The sequence below is a fragment of the Lutjanus erythropterus genome, chromosome 8, assembly GCF_056507025.1.
Source record: "Lutjanus erythropterus isolate fLutEry1 chromosome 8, fLutEry1.hap2, whole genome shotgun sequence".
NCBI lineage: Eukaryota > Metazoa > Chordata > Actinopteri > Lutjaniformes > Lutjanidae > Lutjanus > Lutjanus erythropterus.
Window position 1 is genome coordinate 27,282,134 of NC_139324.1, and position 13,163 is coordinate 27,295,296.

General features: G+C 37.7%; 1 protein-coding gene across 2 annotated transcripts; it reads left to right on the forward strand.

The window, feature by feature from the left end:
• The first annotated feature begins 9,113 nt into the window (after nucleotides 1-9,113).
• Nucleotides 9,114-11,681, forward strand: atp5mc3a (ATP synthase membrane subunit c locus 3a). Of its 2 annotated transcripts, none has more exons than XM_084725120.1 (5): nucleotides 9,114-9,172; nucleotides 9,374-9,471; nucleotides 10,535-10,609; nucleotides 11,064-11,254; nucleotides 11,372-11,681. In XM_084725120.1, exons 2-5 carry the CDS (start codon nucleotides 9,433-9,435, stop codon nucleotides 11,484-11,486), a joined length of 420 nt encoding a protein of 139 aa, XP_084581246.1. In that variant the 5' UTR covers nucleotides 9,114-9,172; nucleotides 9,374-9,432; the 3' UTR covers nucleotides 11,487-11,681. The 2 variants fall into 2 exon arrangements, with proteins under 2 accessions (XP_084581246.1, XP_084581247.1); XM_084725121.1 differs by having other exon boundaries at nucleotides 9,154-9,261.
• The last annotated feature ends 1,482 nt before the right edge of the window (nucleotides 11,682-13,163 follow it).

Here is a 13,163-nt window from a genome sequence, read left to right on the forward strand (position 1 = left end):
TGCAATTTTGTTAATGATTGAAACAAAGCCTGTGTTTATTTGAGGGGTATTCATGTGCATTAAAGAGTGACATGTTGAAGGAAATAAGCTTAGAGGTTGAATATTATGGACCCATCATTATTTTGTTTAACAGAAGAACAGAGATTTGACAGCATCCAAATTCAGGTGTACGTGTATTTAAATCAAAAGCATTATATTCTGCAGCTATGTTGGTAATGTAATTTTTGTTAATGATTGAAACGAACCCTGTGTTTATTTGGGGCGTATTCACATTAGTTAAAGAGTGACATTTTGGTGGGAAAAAAAACTTAGAGGTTGAATATTATGAACCCATCATTATTTTATTTAATAAAAGAACAAAGCTTTGACAGCCTCCTAATTCAGGTAAATCAAAAGCATTTAAATCTGGAGCTACGACCGAAATAAACCAACCTAGACAGAGGAACACCGCACTAAATCACCATCTAAAGCAGTAAGTAGTAGGGCAATAATATTTCAACAGGGGGCAGCACACTGCCATTACAGATTGGCCTTTAAATCATATTTAATTGCTCTTTTGTGTAGTAGTCTGTAACCGCAGTTTGACTGGAGCTTGAAACGCACCGTTCTTCTAATCTACTTTACACCATATACTGTCTGTCTATCAAATCCACCCTCCATATGCCGTCCTTAACAACCTTCTGTCTGCTAAAACTAACGTGCATGTCTTTGTTAGGTGTTATAATAAAAACAGACAACAGTACCATCCCAGTAATGGACCACAGTATGAGGTCAAGCACGTCCCTCGGAAGTGGCCGGCTCGCTTTCGTTTCCTGTCATCAGCTTTGGGCGGCTTTTTACTAAAGTGTCATAAGCCATTTGATTGTAAATCTCGGTGACCTTGAAGTCACAAGAAAAGGCACGGATCCGTAAACCAATCATCGCACGGCTGCCCCTGTCAGCCACGCTCCTGTTCACACAGTCACTGCCTGAATTTCCTGATGTTAAACAGAGGAAGGAAGGAGGAATAAAGCTCAGTTCACGCCAGTGTTTGTGAGAACTCAATGTCAGTTTGAAACTTGATTTAAAATACAGCCAGTATTAGCATCATGGTGCTGCTGTTGAGGAATTATTTCACAAAATCGCTCTGTTGAGTTGAACAGTGGATATAGAGGTGTTACAGACTTAGCTAAAAAGTCAGGAAAAAGACTGATGATACTGCGAGCCTCAGCATTTCTTAGACCACTTCCAACTGCTCTGCTCACCAGCAGCACAAAGATCAGCGTTATTATGGATTTGTTGAAAAATCAATTTTGCGAATGCTAATGTCCTTTAAATCTTTCAGAGATAAAGAACGCCTGGTGCATTTCTGTGGGATGATTTCCAGCCGTATCAGAGATCTGCCCGTCTGCTCCTGCTGTGGATTACTGGAGCAGCTGCCTGAAGGCTGTCTACACTCTCAGTGAAAAAGGGTTCTCAGGTTCTCCGCATGACCCGCACGGGTTAAAGAATCTCATTTCTCTGCAAAGATTTCACAAGCTGAGTCTTTGCAGAGCCTTGGTTTGTGCGCAGGTTTTAAAAACGAGTGACCTGGATTCAGTTTTCACCTGATTTTCCACCTGTTCTCCAGTTTGCTCAGGGAATAACACTGCAAGTGCTATCATGGTGTATGATAATCGCTGTTGTAATTATTAACTGTGCCACCCAGGAGAAATGGCACCATCATATTTTTTAGATTCACAGGCTATTTAGAAAAGCTTCCTCATGATCGTTTAATTAAAATCTAGGTCAGCTGTTTCTGCTGCATGATGTTTAAAGTTCACTATTGTAGAAAATAAACTATAAGAGAAATGGGGAAAAGAATTTTAAATTAATGTATCAGCAGAAGACTGCAAAGACTCGGTATGTGGAAACTTTAAACCTGTAAAGCCTGACACATCAAACAGTTGCCAAAAAAAATATTTTTTTTTCTTTAATTGAAGTGTTTGTTGGACAGCATTTATTAGACATTTTTTTTTATTTTATTTATAAAAATCCAATGACCACAATAGTTTTTATTTTAGAAATAAAAGCAAATATTGTTCATTGCTTTTGGAAAAATTTGGACCACGTCGATTTTTTTATTCCGCCTTGTTATTGGCAAAAACAACTTGGTTAATAAAATCTGAACTGATCGATAAAACATACAGATTATGATAGCCAAGGAATTGTTTTAGTGAAAAGCCAAGCCGTGTTGGATTTTGCATTCACAGGGTGGGTGCTGCCTGCAGTGCACTGATAAACCACCAGAGGACAGAAGACATGTCCCACGTTGCATACAACAGGTTTTTCAAGAGAGTGTGGATCATACTGGAAAGTAAGCATTAGGTATTTTATTATGGCCTATGGGAAATGTTACCTACTAGTAGGGACCAGTCATGGGAGAACATGTGGGGAAAGAAGTAGGTAAACAGTACACATGTTATGTGTCCAGTATTGATACTCTTTTGGTAAGAGTTTAAGAAAACCTTAAAGTATATCTTTGACTTAAATGAACCTCTGAAACTAGAGAATTAACCTTTATAATCAGAGATAACTTTAAAAAAAAATACAGTTTTCCCGAAGATAGACTTGGTAAAGCTACCTTTATTTTTGTTTTTATTTCCCTTTCTTTTCTCTTTTTCCTGATGTTATTGTAGTGTAGATAGTTATTTTATTGTCTTTATTTTATTTCATGGAAAGACTGCTACTGATTGCTGCATTGTTTTTGTTTTGCAGTTGTATGTATGCAGACATTCATTGCTCAAGACATTTCATGCCAATTTTTTACACATGCTGAGGTCATGCCTCGCTACTTTTATTTTATTTTATTAAAGATGATCAAGAATCACTTGAAGTTAAAAGAAAAAACTAATTTCATATGAGAAAAAAAATGCTGTAAACAGATTTATTATTTAATAAAAAAAAACATTTTTTCAAGTAATCATTTTTCTTCTTTTTTTTTATTTAATATTGTTTTTGGTAACTTTAAATCTTGTTAAGAATTCATGAAGCAAAATGCAACTGAAGCCACTGGAGATACAGAAAACATTGTTTCAAACTAATTGCTATACTTTTCTGAACAGGGAAAACATTTTTTATCTGTGAAAAATAAACTGAAGTTAGTGTAATAATATGTGTGTCGCTGCTGTGATGTTTTATATTTTCAAATTGTGATCTCAATGAGACGTAAATAAACTAACAGAAATAAAATAAGTGGAAAGTTGGATCATTAGTCTGTCATGCAGATGTATATACAGATAATTCTTCTATACTAAGTTATTGTGCAACCCTGTCTAGAGATTACGTCTATATAACTAATAACTAATTTGCAACAGCAAATATATTTTGAGGGAAACTTAATATGTTTTGTTTAAACACAATGAGGTAATGTTGTTAATTAAAGCTACTACAAGGATTTTTTTACGAAACAGTCTCAGCATATCACTGAAGCTTCTATATGACCTCTATAAGCAAACAAGACCATCTGCGAGAAGATTGGCTAGTTTTCTATAGTTATTCTTAATGCCTGCCACTGGGTCAGACTGTCCTAGTTTTATTTCTTAATTAATCTGTTGATTATTTACTTGATCAATGGACGAGGTGTTTGGTCTTTAAAATGTCAGAAAACAGTGAAAATATTGATCAGTGGTTCTCAAAGCCCAAGATGATGTCCTCAAATGTCTTGTTATAGATATAAGATATACAGTTTACTGTGAAGAAACCAGAAAATATGATTAATTGATTAATTGTTGACATTCTAGTAAAATATTCACTGACAGTGTAGCTTATTTAATTTTTCCACTAAAACAGGCAGTACACTATGCAGTATTTATTGTTCAAAAGTGAACAGTGAGTTTACACATGAGATTATTTTATTAGATAGATTTTACTGAAATAAAGATGTTTCCCAAACCCTAACCAAAGTGTTTATATTTCCTGAACCTAAGCAAAATCACAGTTTCCCATTTGTTGCAGGAGTCTGGACACAAACTCTGAACTGTGTTGTTAAAGTCCTGTACTTTGTACACCTATAACACTGGTTCTCACCATAATGTAATTCTGAAAACAATTAGCAACAATTATTATTGATTAACAAAAATAAACAAACGTAATTTTTTGGAGAATGGCTGTGTGAAAGAAAATTATGTGGATGATATTTTCTTTTCATTTATATCATCAAAACAGTCAACAAGTGTTGGAGTTGGATTTCTTTTCTTGAGTTCTTTTGTTCCCTCAATTAGATTTAATACAGACAACTTGCAGTGAAAGCCCAGTCAGACATCTGATTTTCCATTTTCGGCTTTAGTTGATACTTTTAAGAGAGGAAACTGCCCTAAGTGATTCGAAATAAGTACAGAAAAGTAAGAAATCAGAGGTAGAGCGCAGATGAACTGTTGCCCTACTGGCTGTGTATCCTTGGTCTTGACAAAGAAAGGAGCCTCAGTAGTTCCGTGCAGCATCCAGAAATGGAGATTAGCATGGAGCCATCAGCAGCGCTGCAGTCCCTCCCTACCCTGCTTCTCCTGTCAGACCGCCTCCTCCCTGCTTGTCAGGAGCTCCGACGAGGAGCTGTAAAAACCTTTTCCCCTCTCCTTAACAACTGCAAAACAACACGCACACACCCTGGCTGAGGTGCCTGCTTTTCTGAGGCCTCTGACAGGACGTGCTGCAGGCACAAATTGTAATTCATAAAGGTTAAGGGGGTCAATGCCTTTTATTACCAGTCTGAGTGCATCCAGCTTGATGGGGCGGGCATGCAAATGGAATGTCTCAGTGTTCTATGCAACTCAGACAGCGAGTGCGTGCGTGCCTCTGAATGGGAGGAAGTAAAAGGTGGGTAAAGGGTGGTGGGGGGTGCGTGAGATCGGCTGCTCTCTCCACCTTCCACAGCCATGTAGGACCACACAGCCGCTGCCCGGTTAATTAGACAGTATGACATTGACCTCAGGTAGTTAACGGCCACTTTGATATGTGCCGTCTTGCAATTAATATATTGTAAATCTTCATGTTTTATCATACGGTTAGCTCTGACCTATAAGTGGTTGCATTACACTTGGGCCTACAATACATTCTTACATTTTACATTTGCATTAACAGAAATACAATATCAGCAGTGAGGAATCTAAAAAAAAATGTCATATGATAGTTTTGCTTTCAAAGCTCTCTCTGTCTGCACTCAGATTAATAGATGAAGAGGTTTAGACTAAACCAGGTACAGAATCAAAACAGTGGCATAAATATTGTATTTGTGGGATAGTTATTCAGGTAAATCAAGAACAATATTCTACTTTGGTTCATCTGCCAGTGGATTTTAAAACAATGATTTTGTGCAGAGGCTCATCTCTTTTGTGCAGATACCATGACCCCGGCAACAAAGGCTATGATCACATTAGACCCTATTGCACCCTCTGCTGGACCTTTATGGAAATGACCTTGTTCTTGGTTTGCCACGAGTAATGTTCAAACCGATATCAGTCTGAAGCTGGACTTCACATATAATGATGCAGTAAGAGTCACATCATAGGTGACTTTATGATGTGACTAGTGTTACCAGACATTGGACATAGTTTTACCAGATTATGTTGAGTTTTTTTCTAGTGTCATGATACAAACGTTCAGTCAGAATACTTCATAGGTTATTTCTAACAGGTGATAGCAAATGCAATAATGTGAAATAAACCTTTGAAAAGGAACTTCTTGACACGCTACAACAACAGCAAAATGAAGAAACTCAAAGTACACAGATGGAACAAACTGCTAACAAAACTCAATAAAACAAAACGAAACACAACCGAATGATAGAATAGGTTAAAGAAGAAGAGAATGAGATAGAACAAAATACAATACAATGCATACTGCATTGTATTGTATTTACAATAAACCAGAATACAATAGAATAGAACAGAAGATGGGATGTAACATCATAGAAAACAATAGAGCAGAATGAAATATGATATTACATTATAGAGCAGAACTTATCATAATAGAAGAGGATAGATAAGATTAGAATAGAATAGAACAAACTCTGCTAACAGAACACAAAAAATAAAAAACAGAACAATAGAATAGGATCATGAAAAACAGAACGAGATAGAACAAAATACCATGTAGAACAATACAACAGACCAGAATAGGATAGAACAGAGCATGATAGAACAGAATTAAATAGAACAAAATGGAATATAACAGAACAGGATAGAAAAGAATAGGATGGAACAGAATAGAATGTAACATAATAAAAAGAAGAGGGCAGAGCCATCTACAGTAGGATATACAATAGAACACAACATAATAGAATAGAACCATACAGAAAAGAATAGTCCAGAATAGGATAGAACAGAACAGAATAGAATGGAGCAGAATAAAATAGGATATAATATTGTAGAACAGAACTGAATAGCATAGAATCGAGCAGAATAGATTGGGATGTAACATAATAGAAAACAGTAGAGAGCAGAATAAATCATCAAGATAAAAATCAGGATCCTTCACTGTCCTTTTCAGTGTGTCTGGAACACGTATGACGTACTGACTGTTTCTGCTCGGTGAGGTCAGCAATCTGTGGCTTCATGTTCGCTGTAAAACTGAGGAGATCATACCTGAGGAGTCACTGGGACCTTCCTCCCTTAAAGCCGGCGTGCAGCAAAGGCAGACTCCCTGTGCTCATTACCTTTCCATCACAGACCAGCTGCTGTGGAGTCATTCATCACGATTACAAATCCGCCCGGTGTTGGTAGCCTACAGCTCCACCAACAGCCTGCGAGATGCACAGACAGGGCCCCGAGCCATCGGTCCCTCTGGACAGAGTGTTAAATTCGCACCACAACAGGTGATAGTACTGGACAGCGGCAGGCACGTTTTGTTATGAGGTAAAAACTCATTTTGAAACACACTAGCTGAAATCCTGCTTCTCTTGCGGCCATGGAATGTAGACAAAATAACAAAAAAATAAAAAATGGTATCATTGAAATTCAGGGATTCAGGGATTTCTGCTTTTACCAGGTACATGTTCATCCACTGAAAAAGATGCCACTGTGCTCTTGACTGTCCCTATACACAAACATACAGGAAAGGGAAGCACATGGTCTTTTGTAAACTAGTTAGGATCATGCTAACCTCATCTAAACTGCCACTATTTCCTGGCTTGACTCTCAGCAATGCTACAGCCAAGAATTTCCACCCTTGTGGATCCAAAGTGGACATCTTGCTCATCCACATTTGGTTAGAAACATCCACCAATAAAGCACGACAATAATCGAAATGATCATTGCTATAAACTATAAGCATGCCAATATTCTATATTTTTGTTACTGTCAGCAAATTCCGTTAAAAGACCGAAATCAGCAATGTGTCATCTGACAATTCTTTCCCAATTCCTTACGCTGTCTGTGGCACTCAGCCTCGAGGCCATTTGTTTCTACAAAAGGGAAGAAGCTGCTCGTCAGTTCGTGGATACTTCTGTATCTCTTTCCAGACAACGGCAGGGTGAACAGGCTGTCACTGCAGTGGGTACTGTCTTTTAGTATCCTTTGGGCTCTGGGCAGGCATCTTGCCTCCCTGATATCACTGCTGCTTGGTAGATAAGTACCAGTGATGTTCTGGGCTGTTTTAATGACCCGCTGTAGAATTTTGCCATCCTGTGATGTTTCTAGTCAGGATGCTTTTATTTGCATGTCTATAGAAGTTAACAAGGACATGGCACAAGAATTTTGCTCTCTAAAGTTTTCATAAGAACTACAGCTGCTTCTGAACCCTCTTTATCAGGGTGGAGATGTGTGATGTCCATGTTCTCCGTGGTTTTGATCACCAGGAACCTAAAACTGTTCACCTGCTCCACCTCAGCTCCACTGATGAAGACACGGGTGTGCATCTCTGCCACCTTTTTCTGAAAATCAACAATCAGCTCCGTGGTTTTGATGCTGTTAAGCGCTAGGTTGTTTTCTGTGCACCACTCTGCAGTTGCAGACTGTGGTGCTCAAGCCCAGAGTGTTTAGTTTGCCAATCAGCTTCATGTGGGATATTCTGTTGAATGCTGAGCTTTAGTAAGACTTAAAATAAACTATAGTGACTGTGGTCAATCAGATGTTTTAAATTGTATGAGGTTTTTGTCAGTGACACAAAGGAATAATGTACATGTATAGCATGACTTTCTTACTTTCTCATATTTTGCTTAATGCTGGACATTTCTTTGCTTCAACTTGTTTAGCAGTGGTGTGTAGCCCTCAGCCAACAACAGCGCACAGGTTGCCAGGTTGGGACGACCAACGGTCACATCATTGTCTCCATCTCTCTCCTCTGCTCTCTGTCTGTGAGGGCTGCAGAAAGAGACACGCACATAAACACAAAAAGGCAGAGCAGACTGCAAAGACACAGCAATAGGATGAGGAATTACTTTGTGTTCAAACTAAATCTGACATTGTGCGCTGCAGTGGCTGTGTTTTATTTGTGCATTTTACTTCTCTGATATACTACTTAGTTTTTTGCTAACACTGGTCTCCTCACTTCATTCACTTTCTGCCTCTCTCATTCATTGAGCCGGGGAGGAGGGGGGCAACTATGAATGGTGCATTTATAAATAATCTTGCATATTCTACCCTTAGAGGAAAAAAAGATGAGAAAAAGATTTTTTTTTTTAATTTTTAATTTTTTTTTCAAAAATAAAGTTCAATTGTTGAGAATGAAATTGAACTCTTAGTATTAGTACCAGGCATAAGAAAAATAAATAAGAACAGGAAGATTTCTTTTTAAATTTTACATTATGAGAATTAAGGTGAAATGCTGAGAATAAAGTTGAAATGTTGAGATTAAGTTAATAAAGGAAAATAAAGAGAATAAAGGTAAGAGTCATGTCCAGAATAAAGTTGAAAGTTAATATTTCTTTATTTCTAATTTTGACTTTGTTCTCAAAATGTAAAAAAAAAACACTTTCTCCTCTCTTTTTTTTTGTCCTTATGCTTGGCACCAATACTGTTCTGTGGTATTCACACAATGAAAGTGCAATCATGTGTGTAAACAAAACAAAACAGTGTGTTTAGAGAAATAACACTTTTGTTACTGAGATAGTGTTAAATAAAGTTTTTGTGAAATGACCTTCCCTTGTCATCATCCGGGCCTCTACATAGATCACAGCGCGCATGCGCACTCTTCCACTGTGGTTCGACCTCTGCAGTCGGTAAGTGTGTAATGGCAGTTTGAATGAGAAACGTTACCTTTACAAATCCCTTTTCATCCTCTCTCTTAACTTCGCATTGCAGCGCACAAGTGAGGACAGCATGCAGAATGGATGTGAATGTGCAGATGAATGCCTTTATTTTCTCTGTGGAGCATTTTTACACTCGTTTGACCTTACTTCTCTCCGGTCTTCCCTCCTCAGAGAGACCCGGGCTTCAACCAGATTTGACCGAACCGGTTAAAAACTACCTAAAGTAGAAAATGTACGCCTGTGCAAAGTTCGTCTCCACGCCGGCTCTGGTGAGTTTGATTTCTTCTGTGTGTTTCCGTGCCGTGAATTTGAGTCCTGCTTCCTTGATATCACCATTAAATCCGGTGGGCCTCTGGTTGAACTTGACTGCAGCAGACTGGCAAGGGTATCTGCAAGCTAGGCCAGCAAGCTAGCAAGCTAATGCTAAAGCACTGAATGACAGGCTGACATTTTATACAATGGCAGTGTAGCTGTAACGTTACTGAATAAGTTTCATACAAGCAATTCAATAAGAAAGCCACTGTGCCTTTGCTGTAACTCATAGCGGACATATTCCATAATGGCCGTTAGCTAAGGTCATTTCTAGCCTCTGTTAGACGAATTTAGTGCAGAGTTCATTTCAAAGCCCACACACAGGGCTGTGCAATTATAACACAAATGATCACTTTGATCAATTGGGTATTGTTGGCCACAAATAGATGTGGTCTGAGTCGACAGTTATTCATCAAGGTCACATTTCTGTTTTTGGTAGCTCTAGCAGGCTAACCAGTTTAAACTATAGTTTAGGACTATTAACATTGTCTTTGTTATTTATTTATGCAGTTTAAAGTTATAGGATTGGTGCACATTAATGAACTGTTCTGTTAATGTTCCAGTTTAGCCACCTTTGGATAATTGTGTAGTCTCAGGGTAGATGTAATACTTCTAATACTGACAGCTTCAAAGACACAAAGTACATATGAACAGTAATGAGCGCTACAAAGACAGGCAAAACAACATTAAAAGCAATAATTACTGCTACAGAGACTCATAAAAATACATTGGAGCAGTAGTGACAGCTATTAAGACATCTAAGATACAGCAGCACCACAGATTAACTAAACCCAACTATGACTTTGACAGGACAGACTGTACTCACAGACTATTTAATGCCACAGGTCATAGAGTGTGTACACTACAGTGAATGACCCTGTGATTGACAAAACGATATTCAAGGTGCCTCCCACCTCCTCGTGTGCCCTGTGTGCACTAGGAATAGCTACCAACAATATGCTTTGACTTTATGGATGTGTGAGTTGTGTAACTAAATTTGTACTGTGCCATTGGCTGCAGGTCCGTGCTGGTTCCCGGGCTCTTTACAGACCCATCTCTGCCTCTGTGCTGTCCAGGCCTGAGACCAAAACAGAGGTAAGAAGAAGTGCAGGCATCCTGCTGGGACTGTAATTCTCATTTTACTGCATAATTAGTCATCTAGAATTACATTGGAGAATTGTTTCATGTCATTTATGCTATAAAAGGTCCAAATGTCCATCACAAATGTTTAGATCCCAGTGTGACAATTTCTAACATGTCTGACCAATGGTCTAAAAGACCTCACAGTACCAAAAGATCTTCTGACTGTTAAATTAACTTTGACTTTGAAATAAAGAAAAACATCAAACTCTTGGCATCATAAAGGTCATCATGGAAAATAGTAGACAGTTGATCAGAAATGATCATGGAAATTAGTCCTAATTGTTTAATCACTCATACTATTTCTTTCTGCACCATTTTGTATGCCAGCCCACTGCATTGTCATATCTCATGGCATTGGTTTGAAAGGTGAAAGCTTACCTTTTTTTTCTCTCTTTTCTTGATCCAGAGTAGTGTTGCTGTGATGCCACAGAGCCCTCTCACCCAGGTCACACTGAGGGGCTTCCAGACCAGTGCTATCAGCAGGGACATTGACACTGCTGCCAAGTTCATCGGAGCTGGCGCTGCCACAGTCGGAGTCGCTGGATCCGGAGCTGGAATTGGGACAGTGTTCGGCAGTCTCATCATTGGCTATGCTAGGTTTGTTTTTACAGGAATGCATCCTGAAAATATTGACATTTCTTTTGAATTAATAGATTTCTGGTGCATGCTTTGTTTTTCTTCATAGGTGTGTTGACAGTTTGTTCTTGTTTGTAGGAACCCATCTCTGAAGCAGCAGCTGTTCTCATATGCCATCCTGGGATTTGCCCTGTCTGAAGCCATGGGACTGTTCTGTTTGATGGTTGCTTTCCTTATCCTGTTTGCTATGTAAAACTCTGCTGTCATACAACACTTTCATTACAGATGTGACTACATATTTTATTGTGGCTACCAAAATTGTTCCGTGTTGGTGTCATGGAAATGTACATTTTCAAGTCTTTCAGACACTGTCGAAATACGAAAAACATGTATTGTACAAATGTAAGAAATTACGTGATTAAAATACATGTATTTGACTATTTAAGAATGGCAGCAACTTTTATGTCTGGAATATCCTGCTAACACAACAGAAAGCGGTCAGCTTTTATGAATGTCATCTTCTCTGTGAAGCAGCTGCTTAGACTTACCATGAATCAGCCTTGTCTTCTTAGAATATCACATGCAACCTTTTTGGGGTCCATCTTACTGTTTTTTTTTTGGTTCAGCTGCAGTTAAATAGTACTGTAATTAGCCAGCAAGTGAGTGCTCGCTTTTGTAAATGGCAACAAATAAATCTAGATTTAATTGAGCTATAAAAGGGACTTTGACTTTTTTGAATATCATGAATGAAAGTCCTTGGGGTTCGTAGTCACTGGACCATTCTGTAATGTAGGCTGCTTGGGTTGGACCGAATTTAGTTAGAGCTGAATCTGGTAAAGTCACAGTTAAAAAATGTCAGTTTCAGTAATTGGTTGGTGTGAAGCAAAAATGCCCAACATTTGCTGGTTCCAGTGTCTTCAGAGTGAGGATGTGCTTGTTTCAAATGTCAGACAAAATAAATCTGAACATCTCACCTTGGGCTTTGGGAACTGGTGAAGGCCTTTATATTTTCATAGACTGAATTATTTTCAAAAAGAAATTAACAAACTAATAAATGAAAAATGGTAAACTATGTAGTAGCCTTCTGAAAATAGAAAACATAATTCTATTCATAACTGTAACTGTAGCATTAAATGTAAGGATAGTAACATGAAAAGTTAATACAGGATTGCACAAAGTATTTTTTTTTTAGATAAAATGTATCAGCAGCTACGTGATATGTGCACTTAAATTATGTGATGTGGAAACTTGAAGACTCCACCATAGATGATTATTTGAAGTAGGAAACTTCAGTAATTTAACCTTAAAAATTTAAATATTTATTTCTTAATTTTGAATTTTTTCTGGGAAAGAAATTAGATCAGACACAAACTTGGTAACTACTCAAACTGTGCATACATAAAGTGCTACTCAAATTATTATTGACATCAAAGCATTTATATATGTCATAATACCTGTCTGGAGGGGACTTATGATTAAATCTCTGTACATTTGGTTAAAAAAAATACTCGAGGAGGAGTTCAAATGTATAACTTTTCCCCTCAACTTGGAACCATTTAAACAATTTTAAGGAACAAAAAGAGGAAACAAAGTGCCAGGGAATTCACTTATGACATAAAAAGGTAAATTTAAAAAAATAACGTAAAGTATTTCCGTATAATTATACAAGTAAAATAAATTAAGGGCGGGCATCAGTAGAATTTCATGTTTTAAATATTGTTTGGTCTTTTTTATTTTTCAGTTTGGCAAATGTAATATAATTCTAATGTAGCCTAATATCAGTTAGAAGTAAGGTGAAATTTGGTTTTCTGTTGGGCCATTTCATTGGAAGTGGCCAAAAATTAAATACAGTTGGATTAAAAGGATAACATATTTGTCCATTTAATTTTTTTCCCCAAGTAAATTAAAACATCACAACCAATTTGACCCG